The 22,427-nt window shown below is 49.8% G+C and overlaps 1 protein-coding gene across 2 annotated transcripts in view; it reads left to right on the top strand.

Annotated features, from left to right (window-relative positions):
- The window catches only part of MYOM2 (myomesin 2), an 84,774-nt gene that overhangs the window by 38,990 nt on the left and 23,357 nt on the right, over positions 1-22,427 (top strand). For both annotated transcript variants that reach the window (XM_036838666.1, XM_036838667.1), the window contains exons 14-25: positions 3,310-3,437; positions 6,643-6,826; positions 7,584-7,758; positions 9,227-9,348; positions 10,956-11,143; positions 13,015-13,141; positions 14,367-14,545; positions 15,744-15,858; positions 16,928-17,084; positions 17,174-17,280; positions 19,539-19,583; positions 20,139-20,275. In XM_036838666.1, coding sequence (XP_036694561.1) covers positions 3,310-3,437; positions 6,643-6,826; positions 7,584-7,758; positions 9,227-9,348; positions 10,956-11,143; positions 13,015-13,141; positions 14,367-14,545; positions 15,744-15,858; positions 16,928-17,084; positions 17,174-17,280; positions 19,539-19,583; positions 20,139-20,275 — 1,664 coding nt within the window. The remainder of the gene's footprint in view (positions 1-3,309; positions 3,438-6,642; positions 6,827-7,583; positions 7,759-9,226; positions 9,349-10,955; positions 11,144-13,014; positions 13,142-14,366; positions 14,546-15,743; positions 15,859-16,927; positions 17,085-17,173; positions 17,281-19,538; positions 19,584-20,138; positions 20,276-22,427) is intronic.

Genomic DNA, 22,427 nt, shown 5'->3' with positions numbered 1-22,427 from the left:
GATGTGGGGTGAGCCTGCGGCGTCAGAGGCGTCGTGACGTTGCAGCAGCCTCAGGCGCGCCGTGTGTTCTCCCGGGGAAGTTGTCCCCGGTTCACGGGAGCCTGGCAGTGGGGAGCTGCACAGGCTCCCGGGAGGGGAGGTGTGGAGAGTGACCTGTGCTTGCACACAGGCTTCTTGGTGGCTGCAGTAGCAGCCTTAGCGTCTCATGCCCGTCCCTGGGGTCCGCGCTGATAGCCGCGGCTCGCGCCCGTCTCTGGAGCTCATTTAGGTGGTGCTCTGAACCCCCTCTCCTCGTGCACCCCGCAGCAATGGTCTCTTGCCTCTTCGGCAGCTCCAGACTTTTTCCCGGACTCCCTCCCGGCCAGCCATGGCGCAGTAGCACCCTTCAGGCTGTGTTCACGCAGCCAACCCCAGTCCTCTCCTTGCGATCCGACCGAAGCCCGAGCCTCAGCTCCCAGCCCCGCCCGCCCCGGCGGGTGAGCAGACAAGCCTCTCGGGCTGGTGAGTGCTGCTCGGCACCGATCCTCCGTGCGGGAATCTCTCCACTCTGCCCTCTGCACCCCTGTGGCTGCGCTCTCCCCCGCGGCTCCGAAGCTTGCCCCCTGCCCATCCCCTGTCTCCGCCTGCGAAGGGGCTTCCTAGTGTGTGGAAACCTTTCCTCCTTCACAGCGCCCTCCCACTGGTGCAGGTCCCATCCCTATTCTTTTGTCTGTGTTTTTACTTTTGCCCTACCCAGGTACATGGGGAGTCTCTTGCCTTTTGGGAGGTCTGAGGTCTTCTGCCAGCGTTCAGTGGGTGTTCTGTAGGAGTTGTTCCACATGGAGATGTATTACTGATGTATTTGTGGGGAGGAAGGCGATCTCCACGTCTTACTCCTCTGCCATCTTGAAGGTCCCTCTTTTGATCTTTTCTAATCATTTTAATCGTGGTTGGTGTCTTCCTACAAACATTTAAGTTAATATCCATGCTCTCCTTTTAATATCATCCAAATCTTCCTATCTCTCTTGAGTTGCTCCATGGAAAAATAGACACCTCATTCTTGGAAAGGCCAGAATAGGCTCTCGCAGATATAATGAGATTGTTTTTGTTCTACTATTATATATCCAAGCATTTACTGCACTGTTTTGAACAAGGTCATTTGTAGCTAACGCATTAAATTCATCCTTTGCTCTGAATGCCGCAAACTCATTTACAGTTGTTCATTCTCTTGAATTCTGTCCTCTTGGGCATTCTAACAATTCCGAACAAACTTTACGTTTCACTGACGTAGAGGCGAGTCTCTGGGGCAGGTTCTGGAGGCTGTGGTCAATAGAACGAAAAGCTGGGTTTGGAATTCGAAGACCTAGGCTTGGACCCCTGCACAGCCGCCCACTAGCAGTGTGATCTTGGGAAAGCACTGCGTTTTCCTGAGCTCGTTTCTGAGCTGCGTTTCCATCTCGTATGTCCCCCTTCATCCGGTGTTGACATGGCTCATTAGAACAGGGCTCCAGAGGAGCATTGTGACCCTGAGGCAGAGCCAAGCGCAGGACCCGCCAGCAGCAGCACCGTGGTCAGCACACCCCGTAAGGCACTTGGCCGTTGCCGCTCTTTTTGTTTTGCCTTCATTTGCTTTCTCTCTCTCTGAGGATCCTCTCAGCGGTTGGAATGTCGGTAACAGACATCAGTTTATTTCCTTGGTCCTCCCCTTGGCTCCCGGGGCCATTTTGAATGTCCTCTTGTTCTGTCCGGGGCTGGGGTCATCTGCAGATCTCCAGGGCTCATTAGTGCACAGCCCCGGGTGGGGCGGAGGGTCCGCATAACCCAAGCATCCTCCCCGATCGGGGAGTCCCTGCTGACAAAAGCTGGATTCTTCCTTCCTGTCTTGGCCTCAGATAAAGTGCTTCTTATTCTATTTTCCTCTGGGTCTCGAAGTTATGTGCCAGGTCTAAACACAGGGAGGCATTCGGATCTGAACGTGCAGGAAAGGCGATTCTGCACTGATGTGTTCCCACGCTTACACTGCTTTATCATTTGCGTCATTTCCTTCTGCCCCCTTGGTTTGTTCCTGTGTCATCTAGTACCTCTGAGGTGCACCACGACTCAGTTTGGAAGCTTGGCTGCGTCACCCAAGGATGGGTGATCTGTGTCTTCTCTCTTTAGGGCCTCTCCCTGGATCTCTTTAGGTGTGGACACGGCAGGTGGATCCAGAGAAGGCACGTAGGGTGTGCCGGGGCCCTGCTCCACCCAGCACGCTTGGCACTTTTCTGGACACACTCTTGCTCCTTGTTTGAAACCCAACCCATTTGCCAGATGCTCCTGGGTAAGCCCACGGCTGTGCCTCTGCGCCCCCGTTGCCTGTTGTAAAATGTGATGAGCGCGGTAACAGGGCTCTTATGAAATGAAACCCAGGCTTGTTTGGGCCGTTTCCACGTGGCTGTTAAATTCCTCGCCAGCAGTGCGGTCCAGAGGGAACCACTGGATCTTGAGCAGGGCTCCGAGGTGTCCTGGGGACATTTTGAACCACCTTAAACATGTGCTAATCTAATTGGAAGCTCATAATATTTTGTATCACAATGACCGGGACTGTGTGTGTGGAAAACCTCCACCCCTCATGAAAAGTTCTCACATCCAAACATAACACGCCTGCCACCTAGCATTTTATTAAAAAGAGACATGCGTCAGAAGAGACATAGCGGGCTTCTTTGATGCGAATGTTCTATTATAGTTACTTGCTAATTGGTGTCACGCTGGAATTTTAAGTATATAGACATAGATGCAGTGCTTGTGGATGTGGAACAGATCTACCCAGGAAGGGAAGCCGTGTGCTTTGGAAGTCGATATATTGTTTTGATGCTTCGAGGGCATAATGAGAGGAAAACAACCAGAGAGGGCCCTTAGAGAAAGTACGACCCCATCTTGGAAGGCTTCCCTGCTGCAGAATGCGATTGCTGGTACCTTCTCTGCACAGATTCCCCATACAGTCAGAGCTGCATTTCTGGTTAAATGCCCTGTTTCTTCTGGGTACATGCCTCCCCCACTTCCAATTGAAATTCTGGATGAATTTTGGATTAGATTCCTTTCTTATGAACTGGCATATATTGGAAACAAAAGTAACTGGACGATCTTTACCAGTTCATTATATTTTGGCTCTGGAAAAATAGTCCCTGCAGTTTTGCTTGCTTTCGCAGAACAGAAATGAAGCAAAAGCCGACCCTGATACGTGAGTCCTTTAATGCCTGTGAAGTGGCTGAGGGTCGTGCTCCCAAGACGGGCTGCAGAGACCGGGCTGCCCTGGCTTGTCAGCGCTCACGGTGTTGATTCCTCCTCCAGGTGGAGTTCAGCTTCCAGGACCTCCCACCAACGTCCACGCCTCAGAAATCAGCAGGGCGTATGTCGTCCTCAGCTGGGACCCACCTGCCCCCCGTGGCAAGGAGCCGCTGATGTATTTCATTGAGAAGGTACACCCGGGGTGGGTTTCCTGAAGCAGCAGATCTCTGTAGGCTTTCCCGTGGTGCTGCGTCGTGTGTTTGAAGGATGGGCGGCTCTCAGATCAGTTATTTAACGTGAAGCTGCAGACACTGGCTGAGCTGTGAATGCCTGTGAGGGGTTCTGCGAGGGGCGTGGCATCCAAGGAGCATGTCCCGCTCAGGCTGTGCCGCCCTCCGCGGGGGCCAGTCGGACTCCCGGGTCCCCGCTGTACACGAGGGCCTCGCACTGAGGAAGCCGCCAGCTTTCTTCCTGCTGGAACATTCTAGGCCCCCAAGTTCTGAGGATTCCGGATGTGGGCAGGGGGACAGAGGCCCCTGCTCTCAGTTTGCTCATAAGCCGAGTGGCCACTTGGTGGCGATCGTGTTGAGGAATTCACACTTCAGATGGCGAAGGGTTACACAGAATCATTGGTTTGCAGACTTTTTAGATCTGGACGCGTAGGAAGAAATAGTTTTTGTGTTGCAGACACACACACACACACACACACACTGAATGTACATCACCAAGTAAATTTCAAACACAGTATCCTTACTCCATGCCATGTGTTCTCTCTCCTGCTTTGGTCTGTCCAATTGCACTAAAAAATGCAGGTTGTGACACAGTCATTCAGATCGCTGGCCTGTGATTGGGTTGTGGGCCGTTGTTGAAAAACCTGTATAACCATACGAATCCTGTAACTGTGGTTTTGTGATACTAAATTTATATTACAATATAATATACAATCCAATATGTGTAATATACACATAAAGTCTATAACTCTTAATGTGAGCATATATCTCTCATACAGTAATAATGTGTAATACAACAAGGTAAAGGAAAGCAGAATGGAAATGAACAGTTTTCAGGCTCCAGACGGTATAATGACCCTCAGCTTTCTCTGCTTATCTGCAAGGCTTACCTGTGGGCAGAGTCAAGTGATAACTTCTTGCTTCTGGGTGCTAGCTTGTTGTTTTTGCATCATGAAAAGCTAGTGGTCAGCCCTCCCAGGGGGAAAGGCGCTTTCTCAGGCCCTCTTCAGAGACATTTTCCAACTCACCTACCCAGTGCCGGAAAGACCAAGTTTCAGCAAACACATTTAAAAATCTTTTAAAATTTTAAATTATTTTTTATTGAAACATGGTTGATGTACAGTATTCTGTTGGTTTCGGGTGTAGTATGTAGTGATTTGACATTTGCATACATTATGAGGTGGTCACCACAAGGAGTTTAGTCACCATCTGTCCCCATACAAGGTAATTACAGTATTATTGACCATCTTTCTTCTGCTGTACATCATATCCCTCGACTTATTTACTACAGGACTGGGGGTCTGGACCTCTGACTCCCCTTCCCCTATTTCACCCCCCCCCACTAGCAAACCCACTTTTAAAAAGAGGCCTGCCTCACCGAGGGCGCCCTTCCATTCCCTACCCACTGCCACGGGTGGTGAACAGCAGCACAGGGTGTGTGGTCAGGGAGAGGAGGCTTCCAGGACAGCCTGCGGGGAGCCGCGGTGTCCAGGGAGCCCGGGCGGGAGGGGCAGCAGGGAGCCCGGGCGGGAGGGGCAGCAGGGAGCCCGGGCGGGAGCTGAGCTGGGCGGGCAGGGCGCCCACCTCTCTCCGTTGCTCACGGAGGACGGTCCTGCCCCAACCCATCCAAGGTGGCCTTTGGGGGCCTTAGTTCCCATCAGGCCTGAAAGGAACCCCAGGGATGGTTATGAGCCAGCGTCCTCTGTCTAGTCCTGTATTTCCACTTTATGTCAGGATCAGGCACAAGATGCTTAGGAACGGCGGCGCTCTGGTTAACAGCTTGGCACCTGAGCGCAGTTTGAAGCACGCGTCTTCCCCTGAGTGAGCTCTGCTTGGAAAGCCCACGTGCGGCCACAGCCCAAGGCGCACGGCCTGTCCTGTCCACGTTGGGCTCGTGTGCTGAGAGTTTGGCTGCGGTGAAGGCAGTGGTGCCCTGCGGTTCTTGGCGTGCAGAACCCCAAGAACTTCCTCCACCCCTGCTTAGAAGATGGGCACTAGCTTTTCTAGAAGCTTGGCTGTAAGACACTAGCAGTGTTTTCCCCACTCCCTCCCTGTCTTCCCTCCTTCAGCCCCAGGGTCCTTTTCTCCCATCGGCCCGGCTAAGTGTGCCCAGGGCTCCCCTGTTGCCCCTCCCCCTGCTCTCCAGATGGAGAACATACTCGGGCACAAGGGGGCCTCTGACGGTGGACGCCTGCGTCAGTCCAAGAAAGCCACTTCACTTTTGCTAAGATGAGAGGAGACTTCTCTAAACAGGAATCTAATTTCTAGAAGCCTGGGTGGTTCGAAATGCTTTCCCAGTCCTTTCTGGCAGCCTTAGTGGGGTCAGTGTACACTCAACTTTTATTACCTCAGCATTCCTTTCAAAAAGGGGGCTTGTCTCTATAGGAAAAAACTAAATTAGACATGCAATCCCAGTTTTAAAAGTAACTACCAATGATAAAACTTAAACACGCAGTGTAGAAAATTTGGAAAACACGTATATGTTATATAGAACCAAATGAAAATCACCAATAATTTGATCACGCAAAATAGTCATTATTAACATGTGGGACATACTTAGTCTTTTTCTCCATCGGTTTTATATCTTGATATATCATACATACAATTGGCATCCTGTATTACATTCAACAAAATGACACAATTCCTCTCCTCTGAGTAAAGATCTTTATACAATAACTTAAATGGCTACATTTAATATATATGTATCATTTTGTATCATAATGTACCTACCCTGTTGCTGGTCATTTAGGTCGCTGTCACTTTGTTATTACTATAATAGCTGAGAAATAGCAAAAAGCTTAAACTGAAATGTGAGCAGTTATGATGGAATTTTACACATCTACTCCTCAATTATCTCTAATTGTTTAGAGTTCATTCTGTCTTTACTAAAACTACGACCTATGTATTGATGCCCTGAAGATTTCCATAGTTTATTGGCTTTCATGTAAAAATGTTCTTTGGTAACATTTCCAACCTTGGGTAGTTTCTCACCTCCTTCTCCAAGCTGGCTTCCTTTTCCTAAAATTCAGAACAGAGGTATTGATGACCCCGGAGGTGCTGTGGGCTGTGGGTCCCCCGCAGTGTAATTGAGGGCCGGAGCGGAGCACCCCCTCCCCCCCACGCGGGTTTGGGGACCTTGGCTCCATTGAGGCCCCTGTCTTCGCAGTCCGTGGTCGGGAGTGGAAGCTGGCAGCAGGTGAACGCACACGTGGCTGTGAGGTCCCCCCGGTACGCCGTCTTCGACCTTGCCGAGGGGAAACCATACGTGTTCCGAGTGTTGTCAGCAAATAAGCACGGCCTGAGCGACCCATCGGAAATCACCGCCCCCGTTCAGGCCCAGGACACCATCGGTGAGTTGTTACCACGAGTGACCAAACTGTAGGATGGGCCCCGAATAACGTCACCCGTGTTGGACAGCCATTACCTGCGTTGATAAAGACGTTAGTGTCGCACGTGATTTAAAATTCAAATTGCCTTAAGATTCCGTTTTACAAGAGATGAAGATCTCTCTGCCTTGTTTTGGTCAACATTTCTCCAAAGTTCCATCTTCTTTTTATGAAACCAGTAAATGGATTAGCAATATTTTTAGGCAGTGGCCACTTTAAAAGAAAAAAATACCGAACCCTAAATGCATTAGGGTTTCTTGCCCATATGGCTTGAAGTTCCCTCTCAGAAGATGTCAAGTACAGATTAGAGAAATTCTGAATTGTGCGAGGGGAGAAATCCATGGTTTGATTCTGAGTCCCTTTCAGAGTCCCTTGAATCTGATAGAATTGTGTCCTATCTTTTTTAAATGGCTAATTTTATATCCCCACATAGTTACTTCCCAGGTAGCAAAGCGTGCGCGTCACTGGGGGAGCTTTGGGGATGGGTCTGGAGGGGCGGAGGGGCAGGAGATTCCGTGATGGGAATCTCTTTCTGCGGAAGGGAGAGACTTGGAGACAGACACTGCCCGGAACCTCCTGGGTGCCCCCTTGCCCTGCACCGTCTTCCTTGTCCAAATCTCATCTAAAGCCCCAAGCTCTGTGGACGAGAGGGCCTGTGGGTCTCTGGCGTGCCCCCAGACTCCCGTGCCGCTGAGCCTGTGTCCCTGTCCCCCCTGCACAGTGGTCCCCTCAGCCCCCGGCCGCGTCGTCGCGTCCCGGAACACAAGGACGTCAGTGGTGGTGCAGTGGGACCCGCCGAAGCACAAGGAGGACCTGCTCGGCTACTATGTGGACTGCTGCGTGGCCGGGTCCACCGTCTGGGAGCCCTGCAACCACAAGCCCATCGGCTACAACAGGTGCTGCCTGCCTGGGTCCCCCCCCCCCTCCTGGGGCCGACATCCTCGCCCCCGAGAAAACGTGAGAAGCACACCCCCCGGGACCCGCGGGGCCTTCGGGCGCAGGTGCCACGGCAGCAACAGCTGTGACGTCCACACCATGGGCCCGGTTCGTCCCCCACACGTGGGGGCTGCAGAGCTGGCAGCTGGGGAGCTAGTCCTCGCGCGCGGCTGAAGTGATTTGTCTGTTGATGAAGAAAAGCCCCAGGGCATCTCCTCTGACGTACTCAGCGTTTAAGACTTAACCCTGAACAGGAGAGTTAAAGTAGCGACCAGGGCGGGAAGGGTGTTTTCTCTGTATTGACGTTTTGAACTTTTAAAATTGCTTTGTTCACAAAGCTGACAGGCCTTCCCTCCGGCCACCAATTGCACAAAGCCGGGAAGGGGGTGGAGAGAGGCACCTGGCTCCTGTGCAGGGGCGACGGCGGCTCTGCCTGCAGTGGGACCGAGCATCTTTCCTGCCGACACTGACTTGCTCCCGTCTCATGCTGAGCCTGCAGGGAAGGCCTGGGTGTGTTAGGGTTCCCCCAGGACGCGCTTAGGAAAATAACTGTCAGATCCTCCACTGCGGACGGGTTATCCATTAAGGCTCTGACACCCTTCCCTCTTCACTCTTTTAAAAACCAATAAATTGGAAAAAGCTGTGGCTGGAAAAGAAGAGACACAACTGACGCTAAAGTTAGATGTTATGCACACTCCACGCCAGCAAGTGCAGGAAGAGCTCTCAGAACAAAACACCTCAAATATTCTAGGGCAGGCTTTTCGTGAATGCCTGATACATGTTTGCAGACTCAAAGATAAATAACTATTGCTCACGTTTACTGAGTACTTACCATGTGCAAGGTGGCTGTGCTGAGAAGTAGGTACTATGATCCTCTTTCACAGATGGGAAAACAAAGTCTTTCCAGGGTTAGGTGACTCGACTGAGGACATAAAATCTGTTAGGTGTCCAAGCCGGTCTCCAAGCCAAATCTTAGCCAGTGTGGTGTAACTCCTTCTCCCTAAGTTTTACAGACGCGGGTTCTTTTAGGAAAGGAGAGGAATCCTACTTTAGAATAGAACTTTGATGCAGACAAAATCCAGAAGACTTGGAAATGAAGGGGGAGCCTTGGCACTGAGTGAGGTCACTCAGGATTTCCAGGGCTTTGCTTCCCGTGCCCCCCGGGACCCGCGGGCAGCAGCTGGTGCCCCCGCCGCCCCCCGAGTCCAGCTCCCTTCAGCCCCAGTGTCGTTGGGTGTTGCTGGCTTACTTTTGGATGTGGCATGTTGATTGGAATTAATATGCATCCCTGAGGCACTCGAAAAAGTAAACTTCCTTTCAGTCCCAGTGACAAATGTTCATGGCGTGTTCAAAATGCTTTCTGTGTCTATTGTAGGAAGAAAAAGGGTTGAACCTTGTGGTCACGCCCCCGATTCGTGTTTTTGTCAGGTTCGTGGTGCACGGCCTAACCACCGGCGAGCAGTACATCTTCCGAGTTAAAGCCGTGAATGCTGTTGGGACCAGTGAGAATTCTCAGGAGTCCGACGTCATAGAAGTCCAGGCCACCCTCAGTAAGTAATTCATGGGCGACTCTGTGCCAGCTTTCGGTTCTCCACTACGTTTTAATTTCTGCATGAATAAACCTTTATGATGCCGTTTGGAGTATTACCAGAGGGGAAAAGTGGATGTAAATTGTTGAACAGAGAACATGCAGTTCTGTGGAAACCTCTCATCAATTGGCTGCTTGTCTTGGAAATGCCAGTGTGAGAGGGAGAAAGGATAATATGCTAGTAAAATGCAAACTGAAAATAGAAAATATTATCAGAGGTCACACTGGTTTCCAAGCACACGTGCCCCCGTTAAAATGTATGCTGTAGGGTGTGACCGTCTCTTTTCAGAATTGGCGCTAAAACAGAACATCGATGGTTTTTTCAGCTATTCTTAGTTCAAGGAACTTTAACATCATTCCAGAGAATTTCAAATGTTTATGTAACTCTGTGGCTTTGTTCATAAATAGTGATCTTTAAAAATTATTATTCTGACCACACAGAACACTTCGGGGCCGAACTGGCAGTGATGGGCCCTAGGAAACTTGATCTGTGCAGCTCTGTGTTGTATAATGTTGCTCTGGTTGTTTCATATAAAATGGACCCCATGACTTAAAAGTATTCAGGAAGATTTAGAACCACGATCGCCTCTTAGACACATTTTGAATCATAGTATTGTCTTCACTTCTGAGAGAAATGTTTTGGTCTTTATTTTTGTCTTCAACTAAATCTAAAAGTATCTTCAGAAATTATGATTTCTCGTCTAACAGTAGATAAAATAATGTTACTGGAATTTCCAAGGAATGTCAAATCTGATGATACTTAGGTGGGCAATATAGTAAAACACTAACTCTTATTTTAAGCTCATTATAATCTATCAGTTTTTCCCAGGAGGGACTTTCAAACATTACCACTAGCCTCTTCAAGTCATTCCTACTAAATGAAAGCCAATCATTTACGTTTTAATTCTGCAATAAGACCAGCTCATTCCCGGGTACCTGTATCTCGGGTAACAGAGGATGATTGGATATAGGTTGCTCAGAGTCGGGGAGGGGAGGGGGGAAGCAGAGACACAACCTCTTCAAGCTGTTAGGAGAAGATGGTCCATTTCCTAACAGGGTGTTCAAAAGGGAAACTTGAATTCATACTCATTTGAATTAATCTGAAGTTTCTATAACTATGGAGGAAGTTAAGACTCACTGGCCTAAGTCTGTCGGTCATCACTGGTTGTGGAAGGTGAGGTTGTCATTCTTCATGGGCGTGATGAGAAAACTGCTCTCTCAAGGTTTTCCTTAGAGGAGGGGGAGAGTCTGTTGTCTCAGGTGTCCTTCTTGGCCCTTGTATTATTGAAATATTGGAGGATGGATGTATGGATGTATGTATTGGAAGATGTATTTAGAAACTGCGATAAATATATATGAAAGAAGCTTTTTAAAAACTTACTCTCTTTAAAAGAAGAGACAAAGACAAGCAAAGATGGTGAGCAGGGAGACCTGGACAGGACAGAGGGTACAGGCACCCGGGGCCATCTCCCGTTGCTGCCCGTCCCTCTGAGATGCTGGAGCCGGCCGCGGTAGGTTAATGATTATTGCACTAAGATCCGGGTGACTTTCCCGCTGTGTTTCCTGCAGCCGTCCCGTCCCATCCTTACGGGATCAACCTTCTGAACTGTGACGGCCACTCCATGACCCTGGGCTGGAAGATGCCTAAGTTCAGAGGTGACTCACCCATCCTCGGTTACTACGTAGACAAGAGAGAGGCTCACCACCAAAACTGGCATGAGGTCAACGTCTCGCCTGTCCAAGAGAGGATCCTGACGGTGGGTGCTCATGGACTCGTTCGCTTTTCCAGGCAATTCCTCTTGTGGGGCAGGGTCCCCATTCTGTGTCTCAGAGTTCAGTGACATGAGGCAATTTGACACAGAAACAAAAATGAATGAAACAATTCACCATGAGAACTTAGGGTCACGGAGCATCTTCTTTTGAGAAGCGAAGCAGAGGAGGCGAGCCTGCAGGTGGGTGGTCTGCAGGTGCAGGTGTTGCTGTGGGTGGCATCCGGCCTCCACCCCGGTGGCTGGAGCTCTCGGCCTCGGGGCAGGATGCGCAGGAGACGGTGACGATCGAGGCTCCTCTGCTTGTTTGTCCCCGTTTCCCGAGGAAGGCGTGTGCTCAAGCCTCCCAGTGAGCCTCTTGCCCAGCTACACGTAACGTCCGGGTGCAGGGAGCAGGGGCAGCATGGATTTGGAGGAAGAAAGAGCAGAATCAAGCCGCCAGGCAAACCCTCGGCAGCCCGCGGGCAGCGGCTCTCACCTCCCTGAGCCCCCGCTCCTCCCCGCGAGCCACCGCACAGGGCTTCTCGTGAGAGGGATGAGTGAGAAGGTGTTTACTTAATGGAGCACCCGGGTCGGTGACGGTAGCTCACGCGGTTACAGGGCAGCACACCCGCCTATTCATTCACAGGAGTCACGCGGTAAAGCGAGGGGTTTTTGCGGGAGGCGGAGAGGAGCTCTAATCCCTGTCTTGTACAAGATTCTGTGCTAATACCTGTATTTATGCAATACGTATTTATCATGCGTTTTATTGTGTATGACGCGTATTGCCAGAATTCAAGCTCAGTGCACAGATCCTGGTGTTTTGTCCACGCTTGTCCCCGGACACCTTACTATTGGCTGTCAGGTCCCAAACTCCGGAGGAAATGCCCACATACTTTCTGAATGCCGGCATTCCACGAGGCCAGACCTGCCTTCCGGGGGATAAAGCGGCTCCACGTGACACGTGCTTGCTTTGGGAGCTGCTGGGTTCAGGGACAATGTCAGCCAGATGCTGTGTTTGATCCAGTGGCCGGGCTGCCAGGCTGTGCTGATGATCTGGTCCAGGGCCTTCCGTCCATCTTTTGTGGCACAGACCAGGCAGAGTGGACCCTCAGGGACCTCCAGCCAATGTGCGGGGAGGAGACAGGTCACTCCCCCCGCCCGCCCCCGGTGAGGACACTTCCCGTCCCGGGCCCTTGACACCCCAGGTGCGGTGTCGCCCGTGGGTGGAGGGTGGAGACCCTGGGCCCGAGGTCAGGTCCCGCCCACCGTTCTTCCACTGGCTCCTTGTGGCTTTTGTCTCTGAGTCTGTTTCCCTGCCTGGGTCGTCACGTCATCCCCGGGGGGAGGGTTTATGGAGTGAATGAGGCAAACCGTGTCGGGGTGAAGGTGGTGACTGCGACATGCAGATTGGTCAGTAACCTTCCACAGACGCGTACTTGACTTACTGACAAGGTCCCTCACCCTCGCATTCCATCTATAAATCAACCAGAAATACTCCCTTTCCCCCGAGGGCTCGTAACGCAGCCTTTGTTTCACCTATTAATTAATTAATTAATTTTTAAAAATTGAAGTATGGTTGATTTACAATGTTGTGTTAGTTTCAGGTGTACAACAGTGATTCAGTTATACATACATATATGTGTGTATATATATATTCTCCTTCAGATTCTTTTCCCTTATAGGTTATTACAAAACACTGAGTGTAGTTCCCTGTGCTGTACAGTAGGTCCTTGTTGTTTATCTATTTCATATACAGGAGTGTGCACCTGTTAATCCCAACCTCCTAATTTATCCCTCCCCCCGTTTCCCCTTTGGTAACCATAAGCTTGTTTTCTATGTCTGTGGGTTCATCTATAATTTAAACATCCTCTGAATAGGTGGAGGGCTTGGCAGAGGGCTCACTGTACGAATTCAGAATTACCGCCACCAACCTCGTGGGGATCGGGCCGCCGTCGGACCCCAGCGAGCTCTTCAAGTGCGAGGCCTGGACGGCGCCGGAACCGGGTAAGACGGTCTCTCCAGGACTCACCCCTGGGTACCTCGCGTGCACACGCGGGGCTGGCCGGAGAGGGGGCCTTCCGTGGCGCCAGCCCAGGCCTTACCAGCCTCTGCAGCCAGCAGGCTTCAGTCACTCTGCACAGATCCTGGCACCACTACCACGTGCCAGGCCCGGGGCAGAGCTGTGCCTTAGGTGGCCCCGCCCCGTGGTGTGGGCCGTGGACACACAGGTAGGGCAGTGACAGGCACGGAGTCATTAGCACTGAAGTGTGAGGCAGAGGGGCCACCCACCCCCGGCTGCTCCCCCAGTCGAGGATGCTGTGGCCAGAGGCTGGTCCAGGGCAGACCTGCTCCAGGTGAACTTCTCCCAAAGGGGCGGACGGAGGCCAGCTCCCAGCAGGAGAGGCTCCAGCTGGGCCAGAGTGGGGACAGCAGGACCTTACTGACTGTGTATTCACTCAGGTCTCCTCCTCCCAGACCACGTGGGACCACGTGGGACTACGTGGGACCACGTAGGCCCCCACGTGGGGCCTCTGGTTCTAAAGTGAACATTGACAAAACATCTGCATTTACTCAGGGCTCCACGTTTTAAAACGGTTTTCACAAATCTGCAGGGTCTGGGCATTGATTTCTCTGTATCCAGTCCATCAGGACCCCTAATGCCATGGATAATGTGCTCATGGTTTGAACAAAACAAAGTGAGGCAAAACAACGAACCTGAAGTTGAAGCTGAAAAGCTCAAAAAATTGAGACGATTGTTCAATTCTGTGGCCAGATTATATGGCTCTTTCTTTTCTTCTTTTCTTGGGGGGGGGGCGGGGGATACTTGTTTTAAAGAAATTAATTTTTCCCCCTTGGAAGAGTCAGTGGAAGGAAAAGCTGTAGCAGTTCCCAGAGGCTTTTGGGGGCTTAGAGTGATTGGTTAGGGTGGGACCCCTCCTGCCTTTACTGCTCAAGGCTCCCCTGGACCCGGGCTTGGTCAGCGGCACCCCCAGGGTCACTGTCACAGGCGGGCCTGGGGTACTGGGGTGGTGGAGCTGGTGAGTGGCTGGTTCCCCGGGTGGTCAGACTCCCTGGGTGGGTCCTGTGATGCCCAGGTTTCCAGCCCAGCAGGGGGGTGGGTGCCTCAGGATCCTCTCCTGCACGCCCTTCTCTCCGTGAGACGTGCCTGCTGGTCCCGGGCGAGCGTGTGGGCTCGTGAATTAGTCCACAGGGTCACCTGACTTTCCAGGTCCTGCCTACGACCTGATGTTCTGTGAGGTCCGGGACACGTCCCTGGTGCTGCTCTGGAAGGCCCCGGTGTATTCGGGCAGCAGCCCCGTCTCTGGGTATTTCGTCGACTATAAGGAAGAGGATTCCGGAGAGTGGATCACCTTCAACGAGGCCCCCACGGCACATCGCTACCTAAAGGTGATGGTACTCCTTCCCAGGATCTGTCGTCTGGGGAACACGTTTCATCCCTGTCAGGGGTCTAGCTCGAAGCCCCCAGGGAACTGTGCACATGACCTGGTACCCCTGCTGCCAGCCAGCGGGGTTCAAGTAGGTGCCCGCCCCTCCGTGGACCTGGGGAGCAACTGCGTGTGGGGACCATCTGGATGGGTTTCCTCTCCTTCCTGCCGTCTGACGACCCCCAATGGTGCTGACACTTCACGGTCATGGACTGTGTTGATGTGCCTTCCACAGTGATGACTAGAATTATGTCTTTGCACACCAAGCCCATGTTTACTTCACTCAATTCACGTGATCACTGATGGACGTCTATCTGATAAACACACACACACGTACACACAGTGTAAACACATTTGACAGAATTATGACGTGTAATTTCTCTGTCCCCTCTTTCTCCAAATATTTCTGTTTTTAGCACCTGTAATTCACCAGTCACTGGGGTCAGGTTAGTGGTGACAGTGGCTTAGACCCGGGGACCCAGCTGCCCTCGTCAGAGGCTTTCTTCTTTGGGCTGTGGGCTCTGGGATGTGGTTTAGACAGAGAGGCAATGTACTACCTTAAAGAAAGGCCGAACCCGAGTGACAGGTAAATGGGCAGCAGCCTCTGGAAAGCAGTTGGGCAACATGAAACAAGATCAGTGTCTTCTGAACAAAAAAAAACTGCTCAGAATCCAGCTAAATGAATTCATTAGACATTAGCTAATATACATTTTATTTTTGGTTATCAATGCAGATTACAATATACATCATCTGTAGATGTATAAGAGATGGGTTTAATTTTGATATTGCCCCAATGATGGGATATTTTGCACAAAGTAAAAAATCACATGTGAAATGATATTTAGTCCCGTAGAATTACGTTAAATATCAACACCAGATTATAAACTAGATGATTTGATTTTAATACTGCTTTAAAGTATGCAGAGAACAAAGAAGAGGATATATCAGAACAGTAGCAACCCTGTTTATTCTCGCAAAGTGAGGTCATGAGCCTGCCCGTCTCCTTTTCCCTTCTGCACTCCTGACTTCCTCTGCACGGCTATTCCAACTGGAAGAATAGGCTATCTATAAAAAGAAAACACGTCTGTAATAAAATGTGATGAAGAATGAAGTCATTTTCATCTATCTGTTCACATGTGATGTTTCCTTCTTCTTTCAAGGTCTGCAACCTGCACCAAGGAAAAACCTACATCTTCCGTGTCCGGGCAGTAAATGAGAGTGGGGTGGGGAAGCCCTCAGACACGTCGGAGGTGGTACTTGTGGAGGCCAGGCCAGGTGAGCCTCACCTGCTCGACTGTTAACAGGGCCAACCTCACAGCAGGGTGATCTGGAAGGAGGGGTGCGTGTGTGTGTGAATGGACGGCGGATGCATGGACGGTACCCGTCACATTTACAGAAGGAGTTGGATTGACAGACGCAGTACAGCATGTCTTCAAAGACCCACTGCACGCCCCCCCCCAGCATCCTGGGCAGCAAGGGGCACGTGAGGTCATTCTGCAAGGGTGGCGGGGTCTTCATTTCAGCAGTAGAACATGCAGGGATGACGATGGTCTTTTATGTTAGTGCTGAGTTTTGATCAGAAATTATAAAGCCGTTGGCAATTTTCTTGGTTAAAAGTAGTAAGAGCCCAGCTGAGGGGACCTTGGCGGGGAAGTGCTTCTGAGGGGAGGGGGGTGAGCTCATGGGATACGCAGGGAGGAGGATCTCTGGAAACCATGTTTTCCCTGGATTTCTCCCCTCCCTGGAGATTGGCTCCATGGATATCCTGCCGCCCGGCTCTGGGCTCCTCTGCCCTCCTGGCAAGGGGCGCGTCTGTGTGCACCTGGCTCAGGCCGGCGTGTCTCCTCCATTTCTGATTCCTAAGGGGCAGATGCTGACTGGCCTGTGTTGGGCCAGGTGTCCACTTGGTCAAAAAGGAACAAACAAACAAACAATCCCCCAAAGGAAAAAGTGGAGAAAGTAGAGCCCGGGTGTGTGGGAAACAAGTGCCCTAACCATGCTGCCCGGGCCCCCAGGAGTGGCGAGGGGTCAGATCCCAAAGGGGAAAAGGATTGTTATGGCCGGGGTCGGCAGCCCAGAGGGTTTTCTCCAGTGGTGCTGGATGCAGAAAAGGAAGTGGACAGACACGTGATGACTTAAAACCCAAACCCGAACTTCTCTGCTTTCCATCAGCTGCCCAGAGGGCTTGCTCTTTCACATCTGCCCGATGTCCTGGGTAGACCATAGGCAAAAACCGATGATTTGATATACAACAAGCTCTCCGCCTGGGCCATCCCTTCTCCAAAAAAAAGACTCGGAAGGACACTGTGTTCCTAAGATGCTCCCTGGCGTTCTCGCTCCGCAGGCACCAAGGAGATCAGCGCGGGCGTGGATGAAAAAGGCGACATCTACCTGAGCTTTGACTGCCAGGAGATGGCGGACACCTCTCGCTTCACGTGGTGCAAATCCTACGAGGACATTGCGGGTGACGAGAGGTTCAAGATCGAGACCGTGGGGGACCAGTAAGTTCCACTCTGGAGTTGGCAATCACCACCTCTTAGGAACGCCTACAAACACAGTAATTAACATACCGGCTTTTCTTCCCTTTCAGCTCGAAGCTGTACTTTAAGAATCTGGATAAAGTGGACTTAGGGACTTACTCTGTGTCCGTCAGTGACACGGATGGTGTGTCCTCCAGCTTTGTCTTGGATGAGGAAGGTAACACCTGTAGGACATAGGCTTGCCTTTTGGGGTTTTATAACACTTTCAAAGATTGACCCTAACAGAGAAAAGACTGATTTGCTTAGAAAAGGGGTGTGTGTTTGCAGGAGGCTGGGAGTGGGGAATCCTTTTTAAAGCCAAAAATTACTTTGGAAATCACACAAACTCTTGAGTTTGTACTCTAGCCACTAAATAAATCACTGGTCCGGGAGTATTTTATTTCTTGCTGTATATATTGCTTTTATAGCCTTCCACTTGTACTTTTAGAGATGAGTTTTAGTTACGTTTCATTAGTTTGGCAAGTAGCAGGTTAGCAAATAAGTCCGTAAAATTAATGAGAGGCGCACAGATGAAAGAATCCTCCCTTTTCTCCCAACATTGAATAATCGAATAATCGGATGATAAAAGAAAACACATACATGTATATATATATACACACACACATTTATATGTATATTTTTTTTGTGTGTGAAATAATATTTAATTTCCATAGTTAAAATCACTCACTCTCTTATAAACAGAAAACAGCAGAAAGAAGTGAAGGAAGTCGGTTTACTATGACCCGGGGAAAAGCAGCCGTTTCTCTTAGGCAGGTCCCCGGGTCTGAGTCCCCCAGACAATGAACTGACCTCGGGAGGAGATTCTTCCACTGCCTGGGTTGATGTTTGTGTCCAACCCTTATCTACCACCCCGTGCTGGTCAGAGACAGTTTTACAAGTTTGTACGATGTGGAGGGAACTGTGTAGCACTGGACAGAACCCTCAGAACTCCATGTTGGGCCTTTAAAAGCTTCTGAGTCTCTGAGAGCCCTCAGTTAAAATGCCTGAAGCTTGATAGTCTAATCCTTTCCTTATCAGCTGGCATCTTGTTTGGCTGCAGTGAAGGGTGTGGTCCCAGGAGAGGGATACAAGGGGGTTCGCCGAGGACGGGTGGGGAGGGGACAGGGTCTGATGGCTGCAGGTGTCCGCAGGTCCCATGCAGACGTTGGGGGCATTGGGGTGAGCCCATGTGCATTTAACGGGACCAGCAGGAGAACAGCAGAGGGGCTGCACCATCTCTGCTTCCTGGGTTCCCTGGCAAGCTCACTGCTCACAGACGGGGCGGGAAGGGACCGGAATCTGCTCACCTGCCTTTTAAGCTGCCCTTTCTGACCCTCACTCAGTGGCCTTCACACAGCTTTTTACTAGCAAAACATCCTTAAAAGAATTCTGACAAGTGATGTACTCCTCTGCTCCATTTGAAAGTTTGCAGATGACGTTTTCACCTTAATTTTAAATCGTTGCAAAGGATGAACATTTCCAGCACATTTTATGCTGTATATGGACCTCAAGTACATTTCAGGCAAAACCTTGATGCTGCAGCTTTAGCTCATTTGATGTATGGAAGTTCCCACTGTGAGACCTAATGGGGGTGTCAGCCCTCACCCTCAAATCAGCCGTCTAGGTGGAGGTACTTCTGGTCACAGAAAGTCTGCTTCATTGTTCATTTCAAACAAACAGGTGCATACGGACCTTTGTGACCATGGTCTCATTTCTAAATTCTAATATTAAGAAGAAAGGAAGGAAGGAAGGAGGTGGGAAGGAGGGAGGGAGGGGGGAAGGAAGGAGAGAAGGAGGGAAGGAAGGAAGGGGGGAGGGAAGGAGGGAAAAGGAAAGAAATGGTTTAGAACCTTCAATTTTTCTTAACTTACTCTTGGGACTCCTAGGAGCAACGCATTTTTATTTTTTAACGTATCATTATTATTTATTATTTAAATTCATGGTAATACACCACAGTGAAATTCTGGGTGGGTGAGAGAGGTGCTGAAGCAGGACACTTTTAACGCAGAAGGAAAATCACAGACCAGCCACGTTCTCAGCCAGCCAGACCAATTTCAGGAAAGAGTTCATACGGAATTAGAGGATCTGGAAATGGGTCCCTTTACATACCCCCTCTGTAGGTCTTCCTCTCTTCGAGGAATACACCTGCCCCTCCAGTGCCCCCCACTCCCAGGTACCTCTGCCCTAACCCGTCCTAACGGGTCCCTTTAGTAAGTGGGTTCTTTAAATGGTGAGGATCTTAGTTGCAGTCGGTAATTCACTGGAGGAAGTATTCAAAGTTACAGTTACCCCACGTCTCCTTTGAACTCCCAGTTCTAATTTCTTTCACAGCCTCAAATTAAACTTGGTGATGTGATGTCAAATCTCTGCTTTGCTTTTAAGCCAGCTTCTGAACGTACAGGTCAAAACCAGTGATTATATTTTTCTTCATTTTAGAGCTGAAACGTTTGGTGGCGCTGAGCAATGAGATAAAAAATCCCAGTAAGTGAGCCTGGAGCTCAGAGCAGGATTGCGCTCTGGGAAGGCATGTTCGTTACCGCGTGCAGCTCTGGAAGGGACGCTCTGGGGAGAGGATGGCCTCGTTTCGTGCTCCAGCTTACACACTTGTCAACAATTCGCTCAAAACAAGTATTAGCTAATATTGTAACGCGTAGCAATTTTCATTGCATGCAGTGTTTTGGATTTCGGGTTGAGTGTGGCTGTTGAATCCAAGTGACAATTGTATCAACTGGGATCTTCAGTTATTGGATTACATGGAATTCAGAAAGAATATATCCATCTGTGGTCACCGGGCCCATCAGGAAAGCAGACCATACACGTGCAAGGCTTCACGGGGCAGGGAGGCTTTGAATGCAGCTCCAGGCTAACTAGAGTCTTATTTCTTTGTTTTGGTTTTCATGATCCAGTTCAATACTCCAGGGTTTCACATTCTCCAAAAATTTGATAATGAGGATTGATATTTTCCGACAGTATACAGCTATTCTTTCACACAAGGATTCATGCATTATTGACTTGTGATTTCTTTTCTTCCTGTAGCAATTCCTCTGAAGTCAGAATTAGCTTATGGGATTTCCGATAAGGGCCAGGTCCGCTTCTGGCTGCAGGCTGAGCACTTATCACCAGACGCCAGCTACCGCTTTATCGTTAATGACGGAGAAGTCACTGACAGCGAGGTGAGTTCATGTGTGTGTGGCCTCTGGCTTTGGAGATGGCCAGGTATTACTTGGGAAGGTCAGTTCCTGAAAGTCAATATTCTGGGTCTGTTTTCATCCCTTTTCGAGCTGTAGAAGTTGGGGTGTAAAAGGCTGACTATATGAATGAGAGATGGTTGATTCTTGCAATGTTCAGAGATTTGGTCTCGGGTAGATGAGAGATCAGGAGGCCTTTAAATCCAAGCCTGTTGGAATTAAAAAATGACAAACTACGTTTTAGAGACTTGGTGTTGTGAAAAGGTTCAGGTTACGTGGGGTGGCGGTTATCCTCAATGGATCAGTTTATTCAGTCCTGATGACAGTTTTGAAGGGGTATATTTTTGCCCTGATGTGAGCAATGCCTCCCTAGGCCCCCCTCCCACTGAGAGCTCCCCATGGAAGGCGTCGGCTGGGAAATTAGTTTCTGCACCTTCCCTGAGCTTTTAGGCTGCCCCCTTGGCCTGGCAAATCTGGGCAGAGAAAAATGTGTAGGATGCTATGATACAAATACTTTGCCCTTCTTCTACTTTTAATTGTATAGAATGAAGCTTACAGATATTACAAGGATTCCTTTTTTTGCCTGTGGAACATTGTGTTTCCATATATGTCCTCTTGTCTAATTATTACAGCGCAACTGGGAACCCAGTTGAAAGACGACCTGTTTGATGGAGTCTTTCTTTGTTGTTCAGCGGTGCCCTTGGGGTCTCTCACATCCCACCATCTTTACCCCCTCTGCTCTCTTTTCCCTTGATACCCAATGCATCGTGTCTATTTAGCTATCCTACTGAGTCCTAAGTGCCTCAGCGGTGTGTCTGCTGCACGGATATTAACGGGATGGTTGAGATGTAGGGATTGCTCACGCCAGGTGCACGGCCCACTTACTCTCCCTCTGAGCTGGGCTCCTCATCCCTAGTCTGGCCTCTGTATCTGATGGGTTTTTAGTAAAGCTTGGTTAGACGAACGTCTCTCAGGAATAAATTGTGTATGGACAAAGATTACATGAGTTTTCTTATCCAGTCCATCTTCCCCATGAGAATAATGACATCCTTGAAGAACTGTACAAATTGGGGAGTTGGCTAGTAAGTAGAAAGCATGCGGTTTCCTGCTGGCTGCAAAAAAGCCCACAGTATGGATACTGTGTATGAAAGAGCATCGCATGATCAAGGTAATTGGAGACATTTTCTTTGAGCAGAGATCATGCTACGGAATGCAATGGAATTTAGTGTAATTGCACTTTATTTGTAGAACATCTTTTGATGAACATTTCCTACCTGCTGTGGAGAGCTTGCTTTAAAAACGGATGTCTTTGCTACCTGGCTCATCTTTTGGAATACGGCTGTACTATTTCATTCCTTAATTAGCAATCCACAGGTGACTTTTCCATGTGGAGATTGATGCTATTTTGTGAAAGTCACATAATAACCTGTATTTATGGCCCCCGTAAAATCATTGACCATCATCTCGCTGCATAATGGCAATCTCTAGAAGCCTGATTCTTTTCTCAAACCTGCCCAGAGCCTGCGGTGCAGAAGCTGAGAAAATGGAGAAGGCTCTGGATTGTTAAGAATCCGGCTGGTGAGCGTGGTTCCTTCTCCCTTCGCAGACCTAATTAGAGCAGGTTCCTAGAGCCCTCTACTCACAGATGTTTGATGGGGGCGAACGTCTTACAGACTCAGAGCAGCACCGTTGTCTGATCAACTTGAAATTTGCCCCCCGTATTCAAAAGCAAATACTCAAAACTGCAAAGAAACTCAAGGACCCCGGCAAGGTGCACCTGTTGCAGTTCTCAGACTGCTGTTCTTTGTGCAGCCCCCAGGAACTACCGGAGCCTCCGGGGAGGGAACGGTGTCCTGCTACCCTAGTCAGGAGGCCTCCTGTAATCGATACCGCCTCCTGAAATGACCTCTCTCTCAAAATGTAATCTGAGCTCATGCCTTCTCGTTCATTGCTCTCTCTCTCACTTTATATACACCACGTTCCCATCGAGAAAAAAATCTAAGCGATGTTGTCCAAGTACACAGTGTGTGCTTTACTTACTTGAAACAATATTGGAGTTTCAGATTTCCAGGTGATTTTTTTATGTTTCCTGGAAGTCAGGGCCTGTGGGCGGGGGTGGGCTTTATTCACTTAAAAC

Source organism: Balaenoptera musculus, chromosome 21 (genome assembly GCF_009873245.2).
Source record: "Balaenoptera musculus isolate JJ_BM4_2016_0621 chromosome 21, mBalMus1.pri.v3, whole genome shotgun sequence".
Taxonomy (NCBI): Eukaryota; Metazoa; Chordata; class Mammalia; order Artiodactyla; family Balaenopteridae; genus Balaenoptera; species Balaenoptera musculus.
The sequence above is the reverse complement of the archived record's forward strand: the minus strand, read 5'-3'. Positions and strand labels throughout refer to the sequence as shown.